General features: G+C 36.7%; 1 protein-coding gene across 42 annotated transcripts in view; it reads left to right on the top strand.

Moving 5' to 3' along the window:
• Positions 1-24256, top strand: part of PTPRD (protein tyrosine phosphatase receptor type D) — a 2082753-nt gene that overhangs the window by 2018699 nt on the left and 39798 nt on the right. For all 42 annotated transcript variants that reach the window (XM_076008727.1, XM_076008702.1, XM_076008696.1 and 39 more), the window contains 3 exons: positions 1571-1746; positions 13806-13925; positions 14442-14596. In XM_076008727.1, the coding sequence (XP_075864842.1) occupies positions 1571-1746; positions 13806-13925; positions 14442-14596 (451 nt within the window). The remainder of the gene's footprint in view (positions 1-1570; positions 1747-13805; positions 13926-14441; positions 14597-24256) is intronic.

The following is a 24256-nucleotide window of genomic DNA, read 5'->3' as shown; positions in this document are numbered from 1 at the left end:
TTCAGACTATTTGAAAATGCTTTATTATATCGGAGATGAAATTTATCTCTCTATAGTCACATCCTTCAGACTGTGAAAGCTTGGGACTCAACAGAGTAAATCAAAACCACTCTTCAGATACTTAAGACAGCTTTTCATACCCAACTTCTACCTTTTCCTTTGCTAAGCTATAATGTGTATTTCTTTCACATATGGAATAGCTTTGATTTCCTTAATCACTCTGGCCACTCTCCTTGGAATAAGTTCAAATTTGCCTATCTACCTCCTAAAGCCATTTCGCTGAAGGAAAATTAGACTTTAAATCAAAGTATCTGCGTTAAATTATATCTCTGCTATTTATTAAATGTTTGAACTGGGACAAATTATTTTTGTTTTGGTCACTAGAGTTAGCAAAGATGAATAAAAGACATGGTCTTGTGGTCAAAACAGGCAATAAGCAAGTTAACAAACAAATATATATAATTACCTGTTATAAGTAGCATAAAGAGTTGTTAAAGGAGTTTTGGGGTCCCAGGGTACTCAAAGGCAGGCCTTCTGAGAAGGAGGCTTCGTGTTTCAGGACAGGAAGGAGACATAGAGTGTTCTAGGATGCAGATGGTGCTAATGTGGGGAAGAGATGTTTTCTGACAATTGAAGCAGGCTAATGTCTAGAGTTTAGAAGGCAAGGAGATGAGTGGAATGAAATGAGTCTGAGAATTGCAGAGCTTTATAGGCAGTGTTGAGAGTTTAGATTTTATTTGAAGTAGAAGGGGAAGTCACTGAGGAAGAGAAGTCACAATGTCTGAAATGTATTTTTAAGAATTTCTCTCATGCTAGATGGAGAACAGACTGGAGAAGACAAAAGTAGAAGTGAGACAACCAATTGTTCTAATCGAAGAAGAGATTCATGTGCTACTTACAATAATCCATGAGCTTGAAAATGAAAAGCAGTACTCTACAGAGGTTAAGACAGAAACCTAGTAGACATGCAGCCTATGATTAAACCTGAATTACCAACTTGGGCAACTTGGCCAAGTTTTCTGAACCTCTTTTCACCTCAGTATTCTCCTTTGCAAGATGATAATTATGACAGGACTTACTTCATTGAGTTGTGAAGATTAAATGAGTTTATGTAGCAGTTTCCTGTTGGCTAAATTTGCAAAGGATTTTTCACTGTTATGATGTGTTCCACTCTATATTGCATTTCCAGGCTCAGTCATTTTTTTAGCTTTTTTCTAGGAATTGGGAAGAACATGAGTGAAGATTGTTACCAGATACTACTTTTTTGCTGGTGCAATAGAAAAAACAGCCTGTGAGAGAAAAGGCATTCTATGGACTCTGTTTGTCATAGGATAAAGACTTGACACATGGTCGTAATATGAAGACCGGACACCTTCTTTTGTACATATTTTTAACATGATGGTCATGATAGGATCTTTTTTTTAATCTTGCTCAAAACCTGACCTTCAATGTATTGTGATTCCTCTAGCATAGGGTGGAACAATAATATTGAATTGCCATTATGTCATGTCACAGGCTGTTTCCTCTTGTGATATGTTCATGTGGTTGAATAACATTATTTGTTTTACAGGCATCCCAGGAAGTGACTATGTGAATGCCAACTACATAGATGGTTACAGGAAACAAAATGCCTATATTGCAACACAGGGATCTCTCCCCGAAACATTTGGGGACTTTTGGAGAATGATATGGGAGCAACGGAGTGCCACAGTTGTCATGATGACAAAACTAGAAGAAAGATCCAGGGTAAGAATAAATATCCAATTCTCTCCTCTAAAAAATCTTCCTTCCGAGTCCTTATATTGCATATTTTATTCTTTTCAGAATCTAATCCTTCCCTAAGGTTTAACTTTCTAGCAAACACTAATTGTGAATGGGCATCAACAATCCTAATTAAAACATTCTTTGAAACTCTTTTGGGTCTTTTCAAAAAGATACTCTCCCAAGTTATGATATGATTGCCAAAAAATAAAAAAAAGCAGTATTCAAGGAAATAGATAACTTGGTTAGAGAAAATTAATAATAGCTTGAATCTCTTTCTAAAACTCACATTGAATAAGACTCTACAGGCTTTGGGGAGAATCCCACCAAGATGTATTTCCCAGTGTTTTCAACATTTTCTTTCTTATAATCTGCAATATAAGATCTAAAATTCTGTAAAAGAGGCTCTTACATAAATTATTCACATTAGCATAAATTAAGTCAGGGCAGCCAGAAGAATGATGTGGCTTAATACACAGCTGAGAAAACACATAAATGTATAAAGGGCATTTTGATAGCTTAAACTTCTCCAAAATGAATAGGTTTTAATATGGTTTCATTGCTTGGTGAAGTCCAAGAAAGGAGTTTTATTCATCATATGGGTCCAATATTATGGTGCATGGCACATTAGTTAAATGGTGTTGATTTGGAAAACTAAAACGTATAAGGGGTAAGCCATGTACCATATTCCCGAGCGCATGTGCACATATTGTAGCCATCTGATGAAAATCAATCTTTAACCTTGAGATTTAATGAAGGGATCTCTGAGAATTCACTGAAGATAGCACACACTCTCACTGAAGAGTGGGGAATATTCAAGGCAGACTTTGAAACCACAGGTGATAGGTCTCTTATACTGTGGTCACGGTAGTCTCCGAAAGGATATTTAGAGAGCAGCCAAAAACCAATTCCCCATTTACTGTGTGACAGTTGAGATTCTTTAAATTGTTCTTCTGAGCTCAACACATGGCAGTTTCTTTTAGCCCAGGTGTGTATATGAGGGAAGAGTTAAATACTGCCCAGGGGATTTATAAGGGAAAAGCTCAGATGTAGAAAAATATTAAAAAGCCACAACTCTTACCTTAAAGGTAGGAAATAAAAAGGTGTGGTACACAGCTGGTTTAGCAAACCTAAAAAGCAATCAGATCTTTTCAAAACATCTGAATTTTATAGAGATGTTGAAATATTGTCTGAATTTATGTAAAAATAGCACTGACAACGAATACAAATATCTGTCATATTTTATGTGCAAACCCCATTCCAAAGAAGCAGTTCCAAAGTACTATTCCAATGGACTTAGTACCCCATTCCAAAACAACTCCCCTTCCAAATGATCCTTGGATAGAATAGGTAATGACTATAACAATGTATAACATTTTAAGTGCATTGATATTTCACAACAGCCCTGCGAGATAAACACGACCATGATCTCCAGTTTACATGTGAGTAAACTAAGGCCCAGAAAATTGCAAAAGGTCGTCCAAGGTCATTCAGCTACCAAGGTCAGGGATAAGAATTGAAGACAGACAGTCTGGCTCCAGAACACACGTGTTTCACCATGAGGCCATACTGCCTGTTAACACGTCTGTGAAGCTGAGACAGCTGAACTATTATATTACGGCATGCATGTAAATCCAACCTACCCGGTCTGTTCTGCCTGGAGATACCTGCTGGTAACAAGCAGTCATTTGCAAAAGCTGTTTTCAGTAAAACACACATTTTATCTTGACACTGCAGGCCTTCATTAAACTGTGCACGGAAACTTGTTTTGAAATAACTAAATGAAATTCTGCCCCTTTTCTCCCTAATTGCTTCTAATAATAAAGTTAGTTCTAACTGGCCCCACTGCCACTGCAACATCTGATGGTAATGAGCAATTCTTGGCAGAAGGCATTGTGACTTAAATACCTACCGTTTATCTTTCTGTTGCAGGCTACCTTCCCCTCCCCACCTCAGACAGGGGAACTTATTTGGAAGTTACTAAATGAACCTCTGTTTGCTCCCTTCATTAATTACTCTTTGCTCTTGCAAGTTAGCTTTCTCCTTTGTTAAATGGCCTAAGGAGGCCAATTAAAATGCTGCCTTGTGATTTTTATTCTGTGGTGGTTCAGCCTGTACCCAGGCTTGTGATGACCTGCACAAGCCAATAGGCAGTTGGGGAGTCTCAGTCATCACCCATCTGACCCCAAGGCCTGAAAGCCCCTTGTTCCCCAGTCTGGAGCACTTGGGAGCCAATGACCAGATGTCATGGAGAGATTTAACACTGCGCTGGAGCCTCAAATTATCTCATCTGCTTTTTCATCTTCCCCCCGCACCTCATTCCCACCTCAGCCCTTTCCTGTCCAGTTGCTTTTTCACCTAAAGTAGCCGGAAGAAAGGGGAAGGCGTTCCTGGATTCTCAAACAAGAGCTTGAGTTGAATTTCGCTATAAAAACAATGTTATACATAGTGGTTAGTTGTTACTGAAATCTATAGCTCCATGCTTTAGGAACGTTGTGGGTTGTGTGGGCTGACCTGGGGGACTCTGAATTCTCGATTCCCAGCAGCCAGTGTCAAAGCAGGCGTTTGAACTAGCCTGGCTCTAATTAGGAAAGTGCCTGTAGTCCCCCTCATAAAGGGAGGTGGTCCAGGTAGTTTAAACAAATCACCTCTCTAAGGGCTGAAGCTTGAAATTTCATTATTTAGATTAAGGCTCGAGTTCTTGAAATAATACTCATCCCCATGGTATATGAAAACAGTGTGCGAGCGTGTGTGTGTGTGTGTGTGTGTGTGTGTGTGTGTGTGTGTACACCTAGGTGCATTGGAAGTATGCCAGAATACCCGTTGACCTTAGATTTGGAGTGGAGAAAAGAAAAGGACAGATAGCATGATATCATGCAAGACTACATGGGGACATCAACATCGGACAGAAGGGCAGCTCTGTGACATAGTTCCAAGTAAGGGCACTTTGTGGTCAGATGTCTCAGTTCAGATCCCAACTCCAGCCTTACTAGCTGTATGACATTGAGCAAGGTACTTTATCCCTCAAAGTGTCATTTCTTGTTTTTAGATAACAAGGAAGGGTTATTATGTGAATTGACCAAGACAGGGATGTAGTAAGGTGATTCAGTGAGTCTCAACTATTATTGTTTGGTAAAGAGATTAGAGGCTTTATTATCACAACTTTAGTTTCTCCAAAAGCCGGCCTCCAAATAATTCAATTCTTGTTCCCATATGAAAAGAGTTTGTTTCTCTGTGATTAACAGTGAATCCCGACCAACCTCACAGAGTAATGGTTAATTCTGCCCACGATTCCCAGCTTAACACACTCATGCATTTTGGTCGAGAGGAGAATGGAGCTCAGACCGTGGGATTCTTTTGCACTTGCTTTGTTAATCAGTCTGGGAATAGACCAAAATAGAATATTCTGGGTGCTACTTTCGCTGCACCCATATCTTAAAGCAAACCAATCTAAAAACCATGAGTATTATTAGACATGGATGGGTTACATGTAATGATAATTATCACTGAAGATAATACATTCTTGATACCACATTTCCTTTTAGTTCACTATTGTGTTTCCCCTCCCCTTTCTTATTTATTTTATGATGCTAGGGAATTCTGTCCTTAGAACCCATCTCTGTTTTCAAGCTTTCTGTTTTGCCGAGGCCTGGTTCACCTCACTCTCAAGTTGTCACTCAGGTCTGAGGCTTATCGGCCTGCTCGTACCTTTGCTGAGTTAGAACAGCTCACTGCTGGGTTCATTGGCATGTGTTAGAAGTTTGGCCTCTTTTTAGAGAACTAACCATTCTTAGCATTTGCTTGGCTAAAGAAGCCATTATAAATGTGGAGTGTGACTTTGGACTTAAGTTGGTCATTTGAAAACTTAGGTTCTTTGATTTTCAAATGCCATTACTCCCCCTTAAATGTGGCCTTTGAAGAATCCCAAACTTAACTGAGAAGACTGCCTGGTGCATATATTCAGTTATGGACCCTGAAAAGAAAAGTGTAAGTTGGGTATTTCCTATGAGTTTCATTCAGGTATCTAAAGAAATAAAAATAAATAAGGCTAAAAACTGGTGATTATGAAGGGAAAGTATGATTGATGCCTGAAACACACAGATGAATTTAAAGCCATTGTAGAATAGACTATGTGATATGAGATACTGTGTGTTTTATTCCACAGTTTCCATCTTTATTGCCAAGTCTTCTCAAGTTCTGCGTAGTTCATTGATTCTGTAGGGAGTCATTCTCATGCCCTAGAATGTGGTTTTTAATTGTTTCCATGTTTCATAACATGCCAATAAGCACATGAATTGGTCTGGGCAACCACATGGAGGGAAGAAAAAGTTTGGAAAAAATGAAGCACTGGTAGGGAGAGTAAAATGTGTACAGCTGGGATTTCCACTCTAAGGATGTTATTTGTGGGCAACTATAGCACATGGTTGGCAGCCTCGCTTGAAGAATTGGAGTTTCCAAGGTAGGATTTGCCAAGGTAATTCCTGGCCCAGGAAGCTCTATTATTTAGTGGGTGGTTGTCCACTTCTTTTTTTCTTCATCTATCTGCTTTTGGCTGTTTCTCTTCTGCTTAGTCTACCATCTTGAGGTACACAGGACAGAGGGAATGTGTAAACCTTATGCTTGGAAAATTCTTGAGTAGCCTTGATTAGTGTTAGAGGCTGAAATGGCTTAATCAAGGTTAGAGGATATATGGCTTTCACTTGTGTCCTCAGCCTGCCTTCATGCTCTTCCCATAGTTGAGACTCATTGTTGTTTATATTGTCTTGCAAGTTTTATAATGGGGATTGATACACTTATAGAGCTATTATTGTGACTGCACTTAATGCTATAAATGTCGGGGATTGGGGGGGTGAAAACTTGACAGCCAACTATTGGGACATGATTTGTATTGTCATCCAATGTGGGCCACGTTGATTAGTAGTGAAAATGTAGGGCTAGAAGTGAAGAATTCTATTCTTGGTTTCCAAACTGTCTAAATCCCATTTTCTGTTCCCAAATAGAGAATCATGCAAACCAACTGATGTCATCCATCCATTACTAGAGCAGATCAAATGTTTTGTGCATCATGACTTTAGTTGCATCTTAGGCCAAAATCCCTGCTCCACTAAATTTTGTTGTTCGTGCTGATGAGTGGAGGTTAGATGCTTTCAAGACAAAGAGACTGGACTGGTGTTGACTTCCTTGTGTTAACAGTTTAACAAACTTGACATTTGGCTTGGGGAACACTTCTGAACTAATGACTACTCACTCCTCCTCCTTTGTCTTCCCCAGGCCTTAAATGTCACCTCAGTAAACTTTCCCAAGCAGAGAGTCAAGGTGAGATGGAGACACATTCACATTTTGTTCTGTGGCTGCGAGGGCAATTCTGAGCAAGAAACAGTGAAAAAAGGGATTATGATCAAACATTTTCTTTCTTTCCTGTAAAACAAAGCTTGAGATTCTTTTCAGACTGCAAGGTCCTTTCGGGTTAAAATTTGACAGAATCCCATTGAAGATTATAAATGGCAGTGTTATTGTTTTCATTGCCGTTATCGGTTTTGGAAAGCCCAACCTTGGCCAGTGGCAGACTAATTCTTGGCCCCTCTGGTTTGTCAAGGTTCGGTAAGTTTAATGGAGAGCAAATGCTTTCCAAATGCCAGCTCTGTGTCCTTTTCCAAACAGAACTGGAAGCGCAGAAGGCCTTGAACATTCAATTTCTCAAACCGCAGCCTAAACCGCTGCCTATCTAGGGCAACAGAACCTGCTTTTTCTTTAAGCAACTTTAGGACCAGAAGCACAGACATTGCGTTTGGAGTCTGCATGATGTATGGGATTGTTTTTGAAAGTGGTAGATACTTAATGTAAATAGGACACTGGCAACAGAAAGAATGATGCTCATGTTGGCAACCTAAAGGATGTTTGGGTTCTTATCTAGCCAGTTCCACACTCTTGGTTTTCTCTTGTCAACAAACACACTGTCAGATAAAAGAGAAAGAATCCCACCAATTTCTTGCTGTTTGTTAGCTTCCTGGATTATCCACCTTCATTCCCCTCCCCGATCCCCTCTACCTAGAGTGGCAGCATACAGATGCAGGCTCAAAGCCTTCCTCTGAGAGCCAATTAGAGGCCTCATGGCCTGAGTAAAGAGCTAGGCTTGGGAGTAAGAGATGCAACTTTGCTCCTGATGACTTTGTGCAAAGCCTCTCTCATTCTCTGCATCACACCTGTAGTACTTCTGTGCTGGATTAAGTCATTTCCAAGGTTTTCAGAAGTGTGAATTCATCTTTGTGTTTTCTGATGTTTAGGGTCTGGTGTATGGTTTTCTCTGTCCAGCTGCTCCTCAGGAGTCAATAGGGCTGAGGTGGGTGCTATAAGGGCCCAACCTGTGCAGGACAAGCTGGTATCCAAGTGCCACCTGGCTATGACAGAAGAGTACCTCACACAATTATGAGTATGACAAAATGCCAGAAACTTGAGACTTAAATGGCTATCCATTTAATAGAGGAAATCACTGGAAAAATTTAGGGCAGTTCCCTATGTCAATTTCTGGCAGCCACATCAAACAAAAGGAAATAACTTTTTATTAAATTAATAAATGGCTTGGAAAGTGTTAGAATGGCTCAATGAACTAGTAAGCAGTTTTATGACCTGTAATTTGGTTTATTTAGAGAATAATATTTTTCAACTTTATGGCTGTATATGTGAGAAGCTATTACTGCACTAGTGGTCAAAGGCTTAATACCACTCTCATTTAAAATATTCCATTGCCTCTTGATCCTCCACTAAATACTTGTTGGTAGAGATAGTATAAAAAGGGGAAATACACAAACCATTTTGTCATTTGGGAGTCTCAGTTGTCATTTGGGAGTAGATATGATAAAATATTAGTGGAGTGCAGAGAATAATAGCATTATTGCTAAAACAGAAAGAATCATTGAGATGATCTCTGTCCATATTATGGAAAATCAAGTATTAAATCTGGGCTTAAAAACTGCCAGAAGAGTTATTATATAATCCGTAGAAATAAACAGTTCAGCATATAATTTTTCTGCCCAATAAAATATATTCTGATATTTATTTAAAACTTTCTTTTACTTCAGTATCTCTTATTAAATGGGTATTGATAAATGAATATCAACATTTCCTTACTCTCCAAAATGACTTTGATTTGTATTATCTGTTAGCATACTTGTCCAGTTCTCACAGAAAAATCCTGACACTTGAACAACCATTCTGGCCAAACTTAACTAGGTACAGATTTACAGTCACTGTTAGCGACAGTTATGTCATCCCACATATCATTTACTGCCTATTCTAAGCCCTTCTTTGGCTAAGTAATCTGGCCCTGAGCAGGCTTTTCAAAGTACCATGTGGCAAATGCATTTCATATCAGTGATTCTAGAACCCTTTGGAGGTATTGCTCTGTTACAGTTGGAATTCCGATGCTTTGCCATGCTGCTGTGCTCAGTAAGTCCTTGTTAAATTGAAATGAGGAGGTTTTGTTTTCAGAAAGTTTTAGGCAGTTTAAAAAATGAGCCAATCTAGACCTCAGTTGATTGATTATAAAGTTGGCTACCACTTGTTGAGTGGCTGCAAGGTGCCTAGCACTTCCATGCTAAGCCATATGGGAGTGAAAGTGGCCTAAAACGAGAGCATTTCCCCAAAGCATGGTCAACAGACCTACTGGACCAACATTTACCAGATATTTGCAATGACAGAATTTTCTTTTGAATACATTTAAATGTTTCATCATTCCATAGAGTTTCTCTTAAAAGTTTGTCATGAGAAAGGTAAAATAAATTAAATCTATAGCACACATTTAGCAATGGTCAAGTGTTCTACCCATCATTATAGAAAAATGAAAGTTCCACATAAGAAGGTTTTATGATAATAAAAGAAATTCCTTCCCTTTCCCCCAAATTCAACCAAAAGTCTGAATTGTCTCATTCAGTTGAGTCCTCAGATAAAGTGGCTGGCGATGTTTCTGAGCCACAGCCTGGTAACAGGTACTGCTGTCCTCCCTTTTCACTTCAGAGTCCGTCTAACACATTCTCACAGCAGACTGGGGCTGAAGTAGATTAAGGGAGTTACTTGGAATCTCACAACCACCTGTTTGAAGAACCAGGAAGTCTAAACACAGCTTCAAACTTGGTCAGTAAGGCTGATGGATTGGGCCAGGAACTTGTCCCCTTTCACAGTGATGTCCCCACAGCTGCTTAACACTTTAGCCTTGCACCTAAAATATTCTAAATCAATATCCTGAGATTACTAACATGTTCCCATTTTTCATATTTAAAATGATTTAGGTAATGGGTAGCAACCACCAGACAAAAACATAATCCAGAATGTAACCTAACTGCTGATAATAATAGCTAGTGCATGTTGAATGCCTGTTTGTGCCAGCCATTGGGTTAGATGTTTTAGGTGCATTATGCATCATTTTCAACCCTCACAATAGCCCTGGAGTTTTGGTATTGTTCCCATTTTACAGATGGGGCAGCTGGGCCTTGGTCCTGGAAACAGAAAAGCAGTTTTCTGGGCATCCAGTGAGACTCTCTGCCTGACCTTCCATGAATCAATTCTGAAGGCCACTTGTCACTTCAAAATCAAATAGAAAAGGGCAAAAGGCAGTATCTGTATTCAGTAGATCCTGCTTTCTGTTTCTTATATACTCAAAGGAAGCCACCTTCATTTCTCATCTCACATGCAGCTTTATGTATGAAGCCTAACAAACAGTAGCTCTCTCTAGAAATAACTTACAAGATTTTCTCTCAGGAAAAAAGGGTGGGGAAAGGGCTGTTGTCAAAGTAAAACATTTCAAGAGAGGAAAAAGGAGCCAGTTCATTTGCATTAGCTAATTAGGGAAAAAATTATTTCTGTTGTTCTTCCCCCCCCCCCCTTACTACACTCCATGTTTGTTCTCTAATGTTGAAATCAGAAATTATGTGTTTAGTATATGGGTAAAAATGAAAGGCTTAAAACACTATTTGTCAGTAAATCTAAGCTCTTAAATTCAGTCCTCCAAAATCAGATGAAACCTGTGCAGGCTGCTCAGAGAATGAGGTTGGAAAAGGAAGTGCTGAGGTGCTTGCTAGCAAAGGGGAAATTGCACGCTGTAGCTGTTCAGATAAGCCCAGGGAAAGCTTCTAATCCCACTGCTGAGACCATATGTGTGCGTTTTCCACATACATTTGGGTATTTATTTTTCATAAGATTCCTTTGAGTAATATTTCCTGAGAGAGATTGATAGTGTTTAAATATATTTGCTGAAAAAAAATGCTCCTGATTTTCGCAGTTGAGTTTGAAACATTCTGGGGAGGGAGTGGGTAAAGAATAAGATTAAAGTGTGTTATTTAAATTGAATTCAAAAGCAACTTTTTAATTCTTCTCTTGGCTAGAAATTTCCACGGAATTTTGTCTTTATGGTAATGTTTTGTGACATGTTTTTCTACAGGGGTCAGAGTCTAAGCCAATAATAGGTGCAGTTTCAAACTTAACTACTAGAAGTGCGAGAATAATTTGTATAATTTTACTTTGTCCTGCATTTTACAGATGGAGCAGATTTGTAGATAAGAGTCATTAAATAATGGAGTGATTTTTCCAAAAGTTACATAAAAGCTGGCTTCCAGTGTTTTCCTTCCTCTCCTTTGTTTTATCTCACTAAAAGGTCTGAGTATAACGGATTCTCAGTTTTGAAATATAATTATATTGAATATGGTTCAGTGCATTGAACTGACCTTATAGATCATTTTGTTGCATTAACGTGCTTTTCTTGTGCACATCACAGTGATATTTGTCCTCCTGGGATTTGATCAGTTGTGAATTGAAAGGGTTTCTGTCCAGATGAAACTGTTAAATAATGAATTTAAGTTTCTCTCTTGTGACTTTAACTCAACACATTGCCGGCACCCTCTTGAATATGACAATAGGGGGCATCCAAAGTTGCTTTTGTCCTCCCCAGTGAGACATCAACTTGACACCTATTTCATGGTTTAAAACAAAGTCTTTGGCCTAATTTCCATGTTTATTTTTTTCGTCAGAATCATGGTTACTTAAGTAGTGTTGGTTCTATTCAGGTGGCAGCCTTTGCTGAATATGTCCCATACAACCAGGGTGTTGGTCAGAGAACAATAAAGGTGCTCACCCAGGTTATGCTACATCAGTATTCTCCTTAAAGAGTTCTCTCTCCTTTGTGTTGTTTTCTCTTTGAGTAAGAGCAAACAATAAAAATAGGAAACACAGAAGAGTATTCTATGCATCGAGGAAACATGCAAAGTGTATTTTTTAAATCCCATTAAGATAAATTTTTCATCTTACTGTGAACTACTTTTGTTTTGGTTTTCATCAAAAAGATATTTGCGTGGTCTCAAAGTTGAAATGAAGGCATAGGGATTGAACCTTGTGAATTCAATATCTGGCTTACTGTATAACTGTAAAGTGCCTTTATTTCCCCTTGTCTAGGAAATTGTGTAGAGGATAAAACCTCTCCCTTTTCGAAGGTCCAGTGTCTATATGGAAAAAGCCTGAGTCCTCAGAGGAGCAGATGCTATCTCTGTGAAACAGAAAATTACAATATTATTCATAGAATGCTACTAATATTTATATTAAACATAAAAGCAAATAATTATCTCATAATTCTGTTCAGTGGACCGAAAAATTCTAGTGTCTACAATAATAATGCCTATTGACTTTGTTTAAATCCAAAGATTGTGACTTTCAACTCTTTATTTTTCAAGTAAAAGGGGTGCTTCCTAATATAAAATACTGCTAGGAGCTTTCTTAAAAAAAATGTGCTTCAGTTGTTTTCCATTAAGAATTACTCCCCATTTTTTTGGCTGGGTGTGGTGGCTCACATCCATAATCCTAGCACTTTTGGAGGCCAAGGCGGGAGGATTGTTTGAACTCAGGAGTACGAGGCCAGCCGGAGCAAGAGAGAGACCCCATCGCTACAAAAAATAGAAAAATCAGTCAGGTGTGGTGGCGCACACCTGTAGTCCCAGCTACTTGGGAGGCTGAGGCAGAAGGATTGCTTGAGCCCAGGAGTTTGAGGTTGCTGTGAGCTAGGCTGACGCCACGGCACTCCAGCCTGGGCAACAGAGTGAGACTCTGTCTCAAAAAAAAAAAAAAAAAAAAAAGAATTAGTCCCCATTTTTAAAAGATTTAAGATAAAATGGGTAAATATATTCTGATCTATGTATTTACTATAAAATATAGTGCTGTTTGTCATTTTTTATCATACGTTTTAATGCCCAGTGGACACATTTAGTAAATTTTGAGGCTTATTGCAGACTTGGAATTATTGTTTGTTGTGTGTTAAGCTAATTGGGTTGAATACTTTGGGTATGTTTTTGTTCTATTTCACATAGAAATTGTAGATTATTCATCTCAAATGAATGAGTTTTAAATTATGTAAACTTTGCACTGCTAGCGTATGACCCTCTGAGACTGTTTTTAAAGATCAGACAGCTCTTTTTCCCCCAGACATTATAGGTTTAAGTTGCTTTGGATACAAATAACATTTATCTCATATTTAAAAAAAAAAAAAACATGTTTCTCTTATTATACTTTGATAGATTTTTCAATTATTTCTGTTTTTCTTTAAACAAGCATATTTGGAAATTGTGATAGCTCAAGACGAAATAGCTTGAACCTTTTAAATCTTGATAGATTAACACTATCTTACCATGTATTTTAAATGCCTAAGTGTATTCTCCTGATGCAATTCGTAACATCTATCCCAGAACAAATTTGTATTTTCTTTTCAAGTACTCTGAAATTTCAAATACCTCTCTCTTTATTTTACTGAGCAATAATCTGCAACTTATTTTTCTCCAGGAAAATTGAATCTGTTACTGCTTAGTATTCCTACCAGTTTGAAAAATGTGGTTTATATTGGCATCAGAGCAGTAATTTACATATATTGGGATAACAAAAAATGCGTGCCAGAAAAAGATCAACATAAAATGAAATGCAGAAAAGCTGTTTTCCTTCAACAGCAACTCAAAGTAAAGTTAATAGAGAAGTTGATGAACATCTGCCCTGAATGTGTCACTTGTTACTTGTAGGTGAAGTGTGACCAGTATTGGCCCAGCAGAGGCACAGAAACCCACGGGCTGGTCCAAGTGACGCTGCTAGATACCGTGGAACTGGCCACATATTGTGTTCGAACATTTGCACTTTACAAGGTTAGCTTTTTTTTTTTTTTTATTTTCCTTCCCCTTTCCATTATTTAAAGAAAGCTTCTTTTGAGAAATCAGATCTTTTAAGGCTTTACTTAAATCTTGATCCAAGTGGCAAGAGTGAAGAATGAAATAATTCTTCCATTATCTCTCAGCAATTTTTCTTCTTGTCTGGCGATTTATCAGTAAATATAAAACTCTGTCTCTGAACGAAAGTTTCAACGAATGAAGAATAGATGAAGAAGAACTAGTTCTTCCTGTAAAATATAACGGGAGTGTTCCTCATAGTTAAACCTGAAAAATGCAATGCTTCTCACCTAAGAATTTTATCTTCCCGAGCAAATATTTGTCATTTACGAATAGCTTGGGGTTCACATCTCCAAAGAGTATGTCTTCCCAGTGGATGTAGGGTGGGAGGAAGGAATTAAGATAGCACATTTTAGTGTTACCTCTTCCATGTTATTCATCATTACCACCTGAGGCCAGGAAAACGGAATTTCAGCCAATGTTCCTATTTCACAGAATGGTTCAAGTGAGAAGAGAGAAGTGAGGCAATTCCAGTTCACCGCCTGGCCTGATCACGGTGTTCCAGAACACCCCACACCTTTTCTAGCTTTCTTACGGAGAGTGAAAACCTGTAACCCTCCTGATGCGGGTCCAATGGTTGTGCACTGCAGGTAAGGACCACCAAGAGCATTTGTTTTAAATGTAGTCAGAAGGTTTTCTGGGAAATGGAAAGCTAAATTGTGTTTCGTTCTCTTTGCAACATGTTTATACTCTGAGGTAGTAAATGCCTTCATAAGTAATACAGGTCTCTTTTGGTCAAATGAGGCCTATCCTCTACTAACATCAATAGGAAGGATCTGATATAAATGCATATTCCCACCGAAGATAGTAGGCAACTATGGCCCATTGCTGTTTTCTCTTTAGGGTGAAAATAAATCAATAGATAAACACAAAATGAAGTGTGCGCATGGCCATAAATATATAAAACCAAAAAGAATAAAGAATTAACCTTGTAATTAGGGTCAAGTTTCACCTTATGTGGAGGGATATTCTCAAAAAAACCTCATTTAACCTTTTTATATGAATTCTTTGACCAGTTCTTGTGAGCTGGACTGATACAACCTTTTTACTATTTATAAAAAAATATTACTGAACAAAACAATCTAATCATCCTGCCTCTCAGGGAAAATGTCTTATTGCTTAAAGATGCCTTCTGCATATTGGTAATATCAAGTCACATATAAAAATACATTAATTTGTTTTTTAAAAATTTATTTAACAAAATCTATACAAAGACCTATAATTTCAAGGAAGTTATTTTATGTAGTTGGAGCTAATGAGTCTATAATTCTCTTGAAATGTGTAATTTATATTTTTTACTTAATTCTGACTAACATCTTTCATATCACCACTCAGATTCTACTATATAAATGTTGCTACATTTTTTAATATTAAGTTGATTTCATCCAGTTGCCTTGAGTTCTTCTCAAGTGTCATTATTAACAGACTATTCAAGCTATGTAGTCAGATTCCATTTATTACTATATAAATGTGTAGTTAATAACTTCATAACAGTTCTTCATAACCCAAGTAATTCAAACATGAGAAAATATGGCTCCTTGCACAGATAAGTAAAATTGAAGTGTGGAAGTATATAAAAAAGACAAGAAATCATTTATCACAAACCACTTTTATCATGACTTAATAGCATAACTCTCCTTCATACCACACATTGTACTATAGCATAATGCAATAGACCCTAGAAAGGGGGCTATTTTTTGCAAAAAAGATGAAGACAATGTATAGATCTGAATAAAAGCAATAAATTCACCTGGCCAGTACATGCTTCACTAGTAATTATTAAACAATGCCCTGGCAAATTCCAAACAAAATAAAGTTTCTTTTTTCTAGCAAATGTTTTCCCTGATAAAACCCAATAATAACATTACCTTGTATTTATGTGGAATATTTTACTAATTCCAAAGAACTCCCCATGCTTTGTTCTATGTGACATTTATAACAACAGTATGTCAGTTCAAGAGAAGTGTGAGTGAGAGGCTACAGGGTTTGGTTCAAGTACTGATAGCCAAGAAGGTGTGGTATAATTGGCCTCATGCCTTATTATCTAGTTCTTACATCCCTAATATCCAGAACAGGGGCCTTTGAGGACTGGCCACTTGGATGCAGTTTACTGCATGATTGGGAAATACTAGAAATTATTTCTATTAGTTTAAACAAGTGCTTTTGCATTCATGAAAGTAGATTTCTGGTTCTCCTTCCTATTGATGTAAAGATCAGGCCCGAGTTTGACCAGTCTGTATACCCTATTATACACACTTCTTTGCACACTTCAAAGAGGCAGGGTACCTGATAATATGGTGCGCCTTCGCTTAGTGAGAGCTGAACTTGATTATAAAAACAACACTTGAAACACACAAAATGTTTTCAGATAAAGTTTGACCAAAAGATAGAGGAACAGGAAATTTAGACTCACAGAAGAAATGTTGCTCTTATATGCTTAATGGCAAAAATGCAACACACACACACACACACAATTATATATTTAAAATAATAGTAACAAAAATTAGGGAAACATAACTTGGAAGTGTTCATTGAAAAAATAGCATTATGGTATTTGCACTGCATTTTAAAATACCGCATCTTCCCTCTCTCAAAATATGCTTTTGTAGATTAAAGTGGAGGCCCTGGAAAACTAAGATAGATAGACGGATAGATAGATAACTTTGAAAATGCAGTTCTTCCTCTGTAGATCATAAGCGAAGTATAGGCTTTATGCACTATGAAGGATCCAAAAAAGTTTACAAGCAAGCAGGAGAGATAAGGGAGATAACTATTATGCCATATTTTGAGAAAATACATAACACACACACACACCCATGTCGTGTTAAGCCACCTGGGCTCACCTCAGAGACATAGAGGCTACTCAGGAGAAATAAGGAAACAAAGATGAATGTGTAGAGCTAATAGCTGCTGACACTTGGAAGTGCTGTGCCTAAGGCTCTGGAGGAGCTCTGTATTGAAACAAACAACAGAAGAGTAGGTATGTTGGTGGACAAAAGTAAAACAAAATCATGCTCCTCTAGTGTTCCTGTCTAGTAATAAATATGGCAAGACTAAAATGAGCCATTAAAGAAATTCTAATGATCAATAATAAGAAAGAGTTACAGGTTTAGCCTAGTGCAATAAAGAAACATAGGTAAGACCTTGGATGCCCAGGGAGAAGGGAAGGGCCTACTACCATGTTCCTAAAAGGAAGAACGTCCAGTTCAACAGGCAAAGAAGGAAAGACCAACTGTAGCTGTCAGTTGCTTCATACAGAGTATGTAATCATGACATTGAGTACCCACTTTTGAGAGAGAGACTGCCTGGGTAAAACATCAGCTCATTTACTTACTAGCTGTATCCCTTTAAGCAAATTATTTAATCTGCTTCTTCACCTGTAAAATGGAGTAACACTATTCATAGCAATGAGAATTTTATAAAAATTAAATGAAATGATATGAAATGGTACACAAAAAGCACCTAGAACAGTGCTTTATGCAATTATGTTAAATTATGAGTAATTATTATGGAGCGACTTTTAAAAGCTATGTGTATATTTAGAACTTCAAGGAGAAAAATTCAATGTGAACATGGATATCATCCATATGATCTCAGCCATCCATTTTATTAAATAAATAGATGTTTATAAATATTCAAATGGCTAATTGAATAGATTTTTTAAAATTTACATATTCTCCATCACGGTAATTCCATCAGATTTTTCTCAGTGACAGAGAACATTTTAATACTGTGAATTGGATAGAATCACTTACAATAATAAATCTGTTTTTATAAAGACCTGCGAAACCCTTGAACTCTTAAAATGATACCATTAAGGATCCGTGGAACATAATGCTGTGGTTCCTGATGCCTTCAAGATAAAGTCTGTACTTCTTACTGTTGTGTTCATGGCCCTTTATAATCCCAGCTGTTCTCGCCCTTCACACTTCATTGGTCACTCTTGGCATCTACACATTCCAAGTACCTTCATCTGTTTCCCAGAACACACTATTTCTGAGTTGCTTTTTCTACTATTTTGCCTTTCATGTCTTTTGTCCACTCCATGATGAAATATAAATATAGCTCCCTGGTTTTTAGCCATAATAATGGTTAACGATAGTTGATAGTTGAACCTTATTCAACATCAAATAATCTTTCTTGTCAACTAGAGAGGCCCTATTCTAAGTGCTTTACATGTGTTACTGCTTTTTCTTCCTGATGGTCTTCACAAGTAGGCACCTTATTCTCTCATTTCACAGAAGAAAAAACAGAAGCCAGGAAAAGTCAAGTCACTTGCTTGAGCTCATACTACTAGCGGTGGTAAAGCTATAATCTGGCCCCAGATTGCCTGGTCCTGTAGACCAAACAAATTCTCCAGACTGCAGGTCACTTGATGGATTTCAGCTTCCCCTTCTGCTGCCTACTAGGAGAACATTTCACTGTGAAGCCCTCCCTGATGACCTGGTCAGAATAAACCACTCCTTCCTTTCTGATTCCACAGCATGTTGCTGTGGAATTCTAGCCTTTCACTCTTTCTGAATCAAAGGCAATTGCTAGCATGTGAGTCTCTTCTATCCTTTAATCATTTTAACATAAATAATCATAATAGCTACCAATTACTGAGCCATTAGTATTTTCCAAGTATTACTAAGCACTTATGATATAGTCATTTGATCCACAAAACAATATATTTTACTCGTGAAGAGAATTAATCACAGGGAGGTCATAGGTGATTTGTTCAAGGCCATACAGCACGTAAATTTAGGCCAGATGCTAAGTCCTTGGCCTGTTTGACTCTTCCAACTGCAGAGACCACCTAGTTCCTTACATTTACCTCCTCACTACATATTTGCTGAGTAAATGGTTGTCAGATAGACATTTCCCATTACCTCTTCACTGCATAGATATCTATGCAGTACATGAGTAGAGACATGCAAATTTTTTTTTATTTATAAAATTTTTTTGAAAGAGACCTTTCAAGTTATTTATTAAGCTTAGATTTTCTTAGAGGTCATGCATTACATATTCCTATATTATTTTAGTCTTCCTCTTGGAAAGTAAAACTTTGTTTCCCTTTTTCCCTTTTGAACCTTATTCTTTATGTTGTTTTATAGGAGAATCTGTGGCTTATATTCTAACGCACATATTCTATAAAGTCTATATTCTAGTGCCAAAAGATATGACAACTGATTTGATCTAAGTATTTGCATCTTGTTGGGAATGAATCAATTGGGATGAAGCTATAATTTCATTGAATCAATTATAAAACCTTGACCCATGATACTAACGCTTGAGTCACATTAACCCCTTTTAAAAGACAAAGGGAATACTTTTTCTTCACAAAAGAAGTCTATTCATTTATGAATAAATATGAAATGGGGATAGATCAAGACCTCTAAATCTGTCTTCTAAATGAAACAATCCCAAAGAGTAAAATAGACCTCCTGAGGATCACTTAACTTAGTCACACTATGGAATCAAACCAGTCTTCAAAACTGAAAGGAACAGGAACTTCAAGCCAGATGTAGATCAGTAATATAATCAGTAATGAAGCATCAATAGGCTACTAAAGGTGGCCCAACAAAAATCTGATGGCAATTTGTGGTTGGAAAAATTCCTAAGTTTCAGTCTGCATAATACTTTTTGACTTTTCATATGAAAGCACAACCAAGAAACTACTTAGATCATATTTATAGCATAACCATGTATCCTAAGACTAACTCAATAATAAGGAAAATAGCCTTTTTAAAGTCAAAAGATTTTGGAAAACATTGCATATGAGCATTAAAAATAAAAGACCTTGCTTGTGGGCACACTTGTAACTTTGACTCAAACTGTACAAAAGCAATTCATGTAACCAAAACATTTGTACCCCTGTAATATTCTGAAATAAAAAATCTAATGGTAAAAAAAATAATAAAAAAGTTAAAAGATTTTGGAAAATATTGCATATGAACATAAAAATAAAAAAAAAACTTGTGCTCCAAAAACACTGCAAGTGGTGTAGAAAATTGTTTAATGCATTTTTAACCATTCATTCTAAATTCCATCTTTTATTCCTTCCAGTGTTTCATTCAAATGTGTCATTAGATCAAAGACCACAAGTATTGCCAAACCATGTGATAGTTTTGAGATGCTGACAAGTGTGAACCGTAGACCCATATTTTTTTTAAACCTGGGATTTATTTTCATGTGTAAATTAAGTAATAGGAGATGCTAGCCTTATGTAGATGAAAGACTGGATTGTTAAAAATGCCAACATAAGAATATGGGTGGAATATACAAATTATGTCCTTATTTATGGAAACATTTTAAGGTGGGGAGAAATAATTATACCATGTGGAACCTATTATATATACCAGGTTCTGTTCTTATATATCAATAATTCTGCATAAAAAACAAATGCTTACTTTATGAAACAGCATGGTGATAGGAAATGGAAGGCTAGGCCTTCAATATTTTGATGGCATACTCCTATAGGAGAAAAATATCTTACTTCCACTGATATAGTTTGAAAGTAACAGCACCAAAAGAGAAGCATTTAAAAAGAATTGCAGAGCAGCTTCAATGGGTGTAAAGTGTGAAACTTAAAATGGAGAAGGTATTTGGGGTACTAGAAGGTGCACTCTAGCTGCCTGATAAAATAGAGAATTTATTTAAAAAGAAGCATTATAGATATAAATGCAGTAGAGGAAAGGTGAGGCCAATAGTATAAGAAACTATCTAACTTTAGTTATTTTTCAGGGGTATGTATCATGAAGGTTCCTTCAAGGGTAACTGAGAAACTATCACCATCTCATTTCCATTCCATTCCCAAGAATATGCAACCACTTCACTTTTGTGTAGGAATCTGACCATTTGCAGAGCATCTCCCCATCATTTATTTGATGTAAGGTTTTTGATAAGAGTGGAAAATGTCCATTGTTACTACCCTTACTCTTCAGATAAGGAAATTGAGATTCCGAAAAATTAATTGATTCACTGAAGACCGCATACCCAAATAGTAAGTAGGTTCTGGATAAGAAGCCATGCTTTCTGATTCAAGGTCATTGTGTATACCATGCTGTCATTTTCTTTATTCATTTTTTTTATTTGTATAGGTTTAGGGCATTCAAGTGAAGTTTTGTTATGTGGATATATCCCATAGTGGTAAAGTCTGGGCTTTTAGTGTAGCCATCACCCGAATAATGTACCTTATACCCATTAAGCTATTTCTCATCTTCCACCCCATCCCACCCTCCCACCCTTCCAAGTCTCCAGTGTCTATTATCCCATACTCTATGTCCATGTGTACACATTATTTAGCTCCTACTTGTAAGTTAGAACATGCAGTATTTGACTTTCCATTTCTGAGTTATTTCAGTTTAGATAATGGCCTCCAGTTCCATCCATGTTACTGCAAAAACATGATTTCATTCTTGTTTGTGGCTGAATAGTATTCCTGTGTGTGTGTGTGTGTGTGTGTGTGTGTGTACACACATTTTATCTAACCATTTGTTAATGGACACTTAATTTGATTCCATATCTTTGCTAATGTGAATAATGCTATGAAAAACATGAATGCAGATATGTTTTTGATATAATGATTTCATTTTCTTTGGGTAGATACCCAATAGTGGAATTGCTGGATTGAATGGTAGCTCTATTTTTAGTTCTTTGAGAAATCTTCATAACTGTCTTTCATACAGGCTGTACTAATTTACATTCCTACCAAGAGAATATAAGCATTCCCTTTTCTCCACATCCTTGCCAACATCTGTTATTGTTTGACTTTTTAATAATAGCCATTCTGACTAGTGTAAGATGGTGTCTCATTGTGGTTTTAATTTCATTTCTCTGATGATTAGTGATGTTGAGCATTTTTTCATATGCTTCTTGGCCATTTGTATATCTTCTTTTCAAAAATATCTGTTCATGTCCTTGGCACACTTTTTAATGGAGTTACTTTGGTTTTTTTGTTGTTATTTGAGTTCCTTTTCTGGATGTTAGTCCTTTGCTGTATGTATAGTTTGCAAGTATTTTCCCCCCTTCTGCAAGTTTTTTGTTCACTATGTTGATTATTTCTTTTTCTGTGCAGAAGCTTTTTAGTTTAAGACTCATTTGTCTATTTTTGCTTTTGACATCTTAATAATGAATTCTTTGCCTATGCCAATGTCCAGAAGAACTTTTTCTAGGTTTCCTTCTAGTATTTCTATAGTTTCAGGTCTTACATTTAAGTCTTTAATCCATCTTGAGTTATTTTTTTATATGGTGAGAGATAGGAGTCTAGTTTCATTCTTCTGCATATGGCTATCCAATTTTCCCAGCACCACTTATTGACTAGGATATCCTTTCCCCAGTGTATGTATTAATATTTGTCAACTTTGTCAAAGATCAGTTTGCTGCAGGTATGTGGATTTTTTTCTGGGTTCTCTATGCTGTTCCATTATCTATATGTCTATTTTTATACCATTACCATGCTATTTTGGTTATTATAGCCTTGTAGTATAATTTGAAGTCAGGGAATATAATACCTCCAGCTTCGTTCTTTTTGCTTTGCATTGCTTTGGCTATTTGTGGTATTTTTTGTTTCCACATGAATTTTATTATTTTTTTTCTAATTCTGTGAAAAATGACATTGGCATTTTGATAGGGATTGCATTGAACCTGTAGAATGCTTTAGTAAATATGGTCATTTTAATAATATTGATTCTTTCAGTCCATGGTCATGGGATGTTTTTCCATTTGTTTGCATCATTTACAATTTCTTTCATTTGTATTTTGTAGTTTTTCTTGTAGAGATCTTTCACCTTCTTGGTTAAATATATTTCTAGGTATTATGTTGTTTTTTGGTTTTGGTTTTTGGGTTTTTTGTTTGTTTGTTTGTTTGTTTGTTTGTTTGTTTGTAGCTATTATAAATGGAATTGACTTCTTGGTTTTCTTCTCAGCTTGATTGTTATTGATATATAAAAATGTTCCTCATCTTTATACATTCACTTTGTATCCTGAAAATTTACTGAATTCATTTATCAAGTCTTCAGGGTTTTCTAGGAATAAGAGCATATCATCAACAAACAGAAATATTTGACTTCTTCTTTTCCAATTTGGATGCTTTTATTTCTTCTCTTTCCTGATTATTCTGGTGATGACTCCCAGTACTTTGTTGAATAGGAGGGGTGAAAGTGGGCCTCCTTGCCTTATTCTAGCTCTTAGGGGGAATGCTTTCAACTTTTCTCCATTCATGGTGATGTTGGCTGGAAGTTTATCATATATGACTTATATTGTTTGAAGATATATTCCTTCTATATCTAGTTTGTTGAGGGTTATTATCATGAAGCGATACTGAATTTTATTGAATGCTTTTTCTGCATCTATTAAGATGATCATATGGTTTTTGTTTTTAATTCTGTTTATGTGGTGAATCACATTTATTGACTTGCATATGTTGAATCATCCTTGCATCCCTGGAATATAAAACCACTTGATCATGGTATATTACCTTTTTGATATGCTGTTGGATTCGGTTTGCTAGTATTCTGTTGAGAATTTTTGTATCTGTGTTCATCAAGGATATTGGTGTGCAGTTTTCTTTTTTTGCTAGGTCCTTGTCTGGCTTTGTTATCAAGGTAATGCTGGCCTCAAAGAATGAGTTAGGGAGGATTCTAACTTCTTTCTCAATTTCTTAGAAGAAGTTTCAAGAGGATTGGTACCAGTTCTTTGTACAATTGGTAGAATTCAGTTGTGAATCCGTCTGGTCCTGGGTTTCTTTGGGAGATTTTTTATTACTCATTCAGTCTCACTGCTTGTTATTGATCTGTGCAAGATTTCTGTTTCTTCCTGGTTCAGTCTCAGGAGGTTGTTTGTTTCTAGGGATTTATCTATTTCTTCTAGATTTTCTACTTTGGGAGTATAGTTGTTTATAGTAGTCTCTGATGTTCTTTTGTATTTCTGTGGTATAAATTGTAATGTCTCCTTTTTTGTTTCTGATTATTTGGATCTTCTCTCTTCTTGGTTAGTTAGTGGTGTGTCAATTTTGTTTCTTTTTTCACAGAACCAACTGTTTGTTTTGTTGATCCTTTGTATTGTTCTTTTGTTCTCAATTTCATTCGCTACTACGCAGATCTTTGTTATTTCTTTTCTTCTGCTCCCTTTGGGTTTGCATACTGCCATTTTCTATTCTCCTCAATTTATATTATACAAATTAAAGCAGAACTATCTCTAAGCTACAAAAGAGATGACTTCTTGCCAATAGAACTGTTCCTAGGGACCAGCAATGCATGGTGGTAGAG

Source organism: Microcebus murinus, chromosome 12, assembly GCF_040939455.1.
Source record: "Microcebus murinus isolate Inina chromosome 12, M.murinus_Inina_mat1.0, whole genome shotgun sequence".
NCBI classification, from domain to species: domain Eukaryota; kingdom Metazoa; phylum Chordata; class Mammalia; order Primates; family Cheirogaleidae; genus Microcebus; species Microcebus murinus.
Note: the sequence above shows the minus strand (reverse complement) of the source record. Positions and strands in the feature narration are given on the sequence as shown.